The sequence below is a fragment of the Agrilus planipennis genome, unplaced genomic scaffold (genome assembly GCF_000699045.2).
Source record: "Agrilus planipennis isolate EAB-ADULT unplaced genomic scaffold, Apla_2.0 scaffold121, whole genome shotgun sequence".
Lineage (NCBI taxonomy): Eukaryota > Metazoa > Arthropoda > Insecta > Coleoptera > Buprestidae > Agrilus > Agrilus planipennis.
Window position 1 is genome coordinate 475,579 of NW_020439072.1, and position 6,380 is coordinate 481,958.

Consider the following 6,380-nt stretch of genomic DNA (forward strand, 5'->3'; position numbering starts at 1 on the left):
AATTCATCGAATTGTCATAAATTCATTTAACATGGAAATCTAATTTCTCTTAATTACGAAGAGAATTTTCATGTTCAACAGGATTTTCATAGTTTCTAATTATACCGAGAAATTGACTTACAATGTAAGCTTACCTCATGATTTTACAGGTATTATAATAAGTATGTTTTGTGTTGAATAGAATTACAACCGGATAAATTTCAAATTAAACGGACTGTTCTGTATGTATTATAATGACACTCATTAAAATTAATCTTCTTCTAAATGAATTATTCTTTGAATACATTAATTTTTTATGAATAATGTAGACGTGAAATACAAAAATCATTTAATACGGTACTTTATTGTTTAATTAAAATTCTTCTTTTTTTTAGTGTAATTTGCAGGATTCCTTATTGAATATGAAAATTTTATGAATTTTGTATCAATGCTTATTTGAGAAGCTATACAATTTTTAAAATTAATGTGAGACCGATAGCGTTATAAATTTTGAAATTGTGTTTTTCCATGCTTTAATTTGCTACAATCCGTGGACAGTTTTTTTGGAAAGTAATTTAAGATAGTGGATTTTGTCTGCCTATACGTAGCCTAAGTGATGTTTATTTTATTGGATTAGCAAATCTGTCTAACAAATTCGGAAAAATTCAGTTCTTTTTATCAAAATAAAATTCAATAAACATAAACTGAATACAATACTGTTAGCCCATTAGTATTTATCATCATCATCATCATAAGGTCAAGACAAACATACGATAAAACATACGATACATTAGTGTTATTTAATAGAATTTTGAGAAATTTAATTACACATTACAATCAACATTCTAACTTTAATTAATTAATTTTCAAGTTGAAAAAAGTCAGATCTTGTATTGTTTTCTGTTAAATTGCGTAATTTTCAGTAATATACTATGTTTCAAATATTTTTTTGTAATGTACAGTTAATATGACTTTAATTAAATAAGACGTGTAAATATGATTCAGAAAAAATATGGCATAACAAACCATAGAATATAATTTAAACTTTCGATGCTACAGCAATTGTAACAATAAAACATTTTTCACAAAAAATCTACTTTATTATAAGGTGCTACGGACTCCCCGTCATTCATATACACTCTATATCAGTTCATCAATTTTGTTGAATAAGAATTAAAGTTGAATGAAGTATTATTATCAAAATAGGTACTGGTTGCAACTACGTCTGACCAGATCCATTTACGAATGCCCTTTTAAAAAGAACTGAAGTAGGTCAGAAACAATACAAAATTCGATCTGTAAATTATGATCAATTACAAAATTCGATATTTGGGCAGGTTGCAAGGCCGTTCACGGCCCCTTGTACGTATTAATCTCGACAAAAGCGCTTCCAGCGATAGCTCGGCTGATATTTTGTAATAACTTCTGTTGCTTAATAAATAAAGGCGCAAACATGCGTAAACGAGTTGTACAGATTGCATATGTGACTGTGTTTGCTTTCGTACATTCTTATATTTTCTTTTTAAGGCGAACGAAACGAATTCCGATCGGACTTAAATCTCTATATTTTAAAAGAAGAGACGACATGAACTCAAATCGATATTTGCGTTGGGTATTTAATTATGATTATAATAAGTAGACTTGAAGTCTATAAAATGATTGTAAGTACATATATTACACATATTAGAAGCAGCAGCAGGAGTTAAGGGGGTTAGACGTACGCCTAGATTAGATTACTGTTCACAAATAGGTAAGGATGTGTGATGTTCTAGTTTAATGGAAATACGATGATTAGTTCAGGATAGGAACCACTTTTAGGACTGACGACTAGGGTTGCCACCCGTACTTTATTATAAAGTATTGTATTCTATTTAGACTGTGCGTACGTTATATTTTACAAAACATATAAAGTACGCAAAAATACTTTATTTAAGGCCTTAAGTAAACATCGTAATTTTGTAAGCGATTTTTCGAAATTCAGAGTATTTTTAGATTAATAATATTGCACAGAAAAATGGCAAGCCATATTTACCGAACAACCTGATTTGTTCAAAGTAGTGTAACTTTTGCTGTCCGTTCTGGCCACTTCAGCATTTATAGAAAGAGTATTCTCTGTTTTGAACGCAAAGTGACGGGACGACAGGAATAAAGCTTCATTAAAACTAATTAAAAATGGACTTTTAGTTTATTTAAATCTTTGTTTGCTATGTTTAGAGGCTACTAATATATTTAAGAGCGATAGCAATTTGTTATTGGCTGCTAGGTGTAACAAAAAATATGTTTAAAAACGAAAAACAAAATACTTTATTTTTATGCCGAGTACTTTTTTTTTGAACCATTTAGTCGAGAAATACTTTATGTAAAGCCTGAAAAGGTGGCAACCCTANTATATAAATTGGTGAAGGCCTTCGCGGCCAAGTTTCGGGTCTAAAGGCCGTCGTCGGTTGGAGTTTCTTCCGAACGTTTCACTAGCAGGAGTGCATGGTAAGCTTCACAGATCCTTCCATCCCAATGCTGAAAGAACTCCAACAAGGAGAAAACTTACAATTTTCGATTGTAAATGACTGAATTATCGGCAGAAAAAATAGTAGAATTTAGTAGGTAATTTGTAATAATCTCAATTTTGACACGTTTTCAAGTTTCTTAACTATTACAATTAAATTTGTAATACCAACTAAAATACCTAGTAAATTTATTTCTGCTGGGATTTTATTTTTACAAATTCAAGTCCAAATTGTAATTTTTATTATTTTCGCTTACGAAGCAACGGGCTAGTGGGATAAATTGTAAATATCGCTTTAATATTTAGGTAAATTTTCATTTTTCATTTTCTACGTGTACAAATTCGTGGTAAATCGTTACAGATGACGATTACCGCGCTTTTTGTTGTAAAGAATTCAAAACAATGTGGCCACATTGCAAATTTCGAATTTACTCACCCCGGTGTGGTACACTTACCCACCATAACCCCTATGTTGTAAATTTTATGGAAATCGTTGGAGTCAGAAAGCGATTACAAATGTATGCTTCCACTTTTAACATTTTTTGAAATTTTGCGTTTGAAAACAACCATAACAAACCATTGTTACTCCTATTCTACCTAACTTTTTTCGAAAGTAAGGCAGCTAAAGTTAATTAATTAAGTGCATTGTCTAGAAACTATTATTATTATTATTATTAGTGTATTATCGCGTCGTTGGCTGATGTTTGAGAAATAATTTAAAGAAGAGTTTGTTTTCGCTCGGTTGCTTCAGCACACAAACTAACTGAACCCCAATCGAAAGTAGCACAGGAAAATTATTGAGCATATGTTAGAGTTTACGTAATAGTTTTGTAACTAACTCCGTTAGGCCAGATACTTCAAAACCACTCGACTAAACGTACATACGTATATGTACTACTACGTATTATTAGTGGATATTATTATTATTATTGTTATTGCTGTTTCAACAAGAATGTCCGTCGCACGGTGATGCTTCACTAGTGAACTTGAAACTTGCTAATGTGAAATTAAAAGCGTCGTGTCGCAAACTGTAAAATTAAAATAAAAACTGCTCGAAACTTCTACAGTTATTTTATCTAATCGATATGTCTAATAAAAATGATTTTAAAAGGAACTTGCTATGATGAAGTAGATATGGGGAGGATTTAATAAAGGGAATTAAATTTCGGGAATTTTACTTAAAAATAATTCATAAATAATTTCAATTAGTGGTTAATAATCAAATCGTATTAAAATCTGGGCAATTTTTCAAGCATATACCTAAGCAAATTTTTATTCGATATCTAATTTAAAATAATGCGATTTTTTTAGAATTATTATCAATATATATAATATAGTAATATGTAATATCTGTTTTCTTGTACTTTATGCCGGGTTTGTGTGGATTTAATCTATTTACCCCAGTAATTATTAGTTATGTTTATTAATTACTGGGCACTCGGTATTAAACAAAGAAGTATTAATTAATTATAAATATAAACAAACTTCGCTTTAATTAGTACTTTAGTTCGGATGAATATTTGCTTGTAGAAAAATTAATCCATTAAAAAATATAATAGAATTAAATTTGAAGTGAAATAATAATAAAGTTTTACATATCCTTTTTGCAATTACAAAACATTAGACTAGGTTCAAATTTTTTTTGGAGTTTTTTTATTAATTATTTTCATCACATTAAACAATTATAACTGTGAAACTACAGCAGACGTTTGCAGTTATGAGAAAACCTACCTTGAAAAAGTCTCAAAACTCAGATAAACTTTGGGCTCGATTGTTGTCATTTGTTAATCAATTAAAATTCGAATTATTTCAATAAATGTTACAAAACTTCTTGAATAATTCGGGAAATTTTCCAATAGGTAATTCGTTACATTCTTATTAAAAAAAAAATTAATTCAGTTTTGTGCAATCTCCTTATCATGTACAATTTAAGTGAAGACGTATTTTATTTTCCTTTTTAATTGATTTTATACTTTTTTCCATTTGTTGATGCTGAACTTTTATGGGCATTAAAAATTAAAAAGCATTTGACCTCTGTAAGTGTTTTTTCTTTTTAGTTCTCAACAAAATTCTTTGTGCGCCCCTGATGTTTAGATGTTAAGGACCTTTTTAGTTGTTTGGATGAGAATTTGGAAGGAACCAGTTCCAAAAGCTGTCCGAGAATAAAATAATTGGGATTTTTAATCATAAAACTCGTTTTGCTTTACGTCTCTTGTAAATCATTCAAGTTTTATTAGATAAAAAATGCTGTTAAAAAAAGAAACTAAAATAACTAATCCTTTATTTTGTTTCATTTTTTTTTCTAGTATAACTGATTATAATAATGAATTGATTATTTTTAATACTATTTGCAAGCTTTGTAATAATTACTTTCATTTTCATTGGATTTATATTTTTCCTGAATAAGGAAAAGTTTGATTAACTTTATCAAAAAGCATTAAGAACAATAAGTTTCAAATGAGTCTTACCACAAACAAAAATGCACCCTATAAGCTTTTCAACCCCTCGTCACCCCCACAAGAGATGAATTTTGAGGCCTGGACATTGATATGTGAGGGAGTCAGGGAGCCAGGCCAGGACTGACTTTTCTTTTTATATATGTATTAATAAATGTTTCTGAAGAATTCTTTAGATTATGTAATGTAAATTGCATTGAAGGCAACTAGAACAACTTGGCGTTAAAAAAATTAAATCATACGTATAATATAAGTAATGTTATGGTATACTTATATGTTGCACATGTTCTTTGCCTTTAGAAAGTACCTTTTCGCTTTAATTTCGATCGATAGTGAAATATTTTTGAAATTTAATTAAGTAGGAACCAGCAGATAATTCAATTCTTATCTTACATTTTTATTTATTAATTTCCTATCAAATTTTTTACACAAACTTAAAATATTTAGGTACTTACAGTATTATTCATTTTTGACACCATATTAATTTGTAAGTTGCAGCGACGTTTCGTGTCAGCTATTGAGGTATTTTTCTTCAGGTCACAATTCCACACGTTATAGGAAGTTCCTTATTATCAGTAGAGTTTCATTTATGCTTCATATTTAATTGATCAAAAACATTGCTGCATGTCAGTTCCTGACAAAAAACTGTGTAATATTAGACGTTATTTTTCCTCTTCAGTAGATTGATTGATTGATCGATCGGGCAAATGTGTTTGACGCGAACAAATCACACAGTATTATTTAATATGTAGTAATAAATTATGGTTCGTATATTATACAAACTGGCGCCTAATGTTTAAAATCTTAACGAAACGCAGCCGGTTTTAACACTTTTCCTTTCACGGAGAATAAGAAAATAGGGCCGTGCACCAGTTGGTATGAAACGAAAGTATTACGTTTGGGTTATAAAGGTAATGGATAGTTAGTTGTGTATTTTGCGAAAGAGTTTGACCAACTGAAGTCGACCGCAGTGAGATAACGTCTTATAAAAGTTTTCGGAACATTTTTATGAATCCGGACGGTCTCATACAGCGTGTTCAAAATCCCATCCCCCCTTTACCGGTGCGCAAAAGTCGCTTAGTCTAAGGCAAGTTGAGAGACCTTAGACGTAGATGGGATTTACCTGTTGAACATTGCAGCTTTTTAATTCTCTTTCGTAACTTGCATGAGGTGAAGATTAATTATTTAATTATTTATTGCCAGAGTCGGTTTTGCTTTTTCTCATCTTTTTTTTTGTTACTTTTTGTTTCTTCGCTTAAACGAAACGTTTCCCAATCGTGTAGTTATTTGTGTTAGGTTGAAAGCAAAAAATAAAAGGAAATACGTGTTTCCAGTGTGTGAATTTTCGTGTTTCGTATTTCGACACTTGAAGTTATACATGGCGTTTCATTAAAAGTGTTAACTAAAATCAAAGTGGAAAAACTGCTTGCTAGGTATTTCGC

At 30.1% G+C, this 6,380-nt stretch overlaps 1 protein-coding gene across 1 annotated transcript in view; it reads right to left on the minus strand.

Moving 5' to 3' along the window:
* Nucleotides 1-5,917, minus strand: part of LOC108738686 (elongation of very long chain fatty acids protein AAEL008004) — a 51,600-nt gene extending 45,683 nt beyond the window's left edge. The window contains exon 1 of the mRNA XM_018472216.1: nucleotides 5,394-5,917. Coding sequence (XP_018327718.1) covers nucleotides 5,394-5,417 — 24 coding nt within the window. The 5' untranslated portion in view covers nucleotides 5,418-5,917. The remainder of the gene's footprint in view (nucleotides 1-5,393) is intronic.
* Nucleotides 5,918-6,380: the final 463 nt, after the last annotated feature.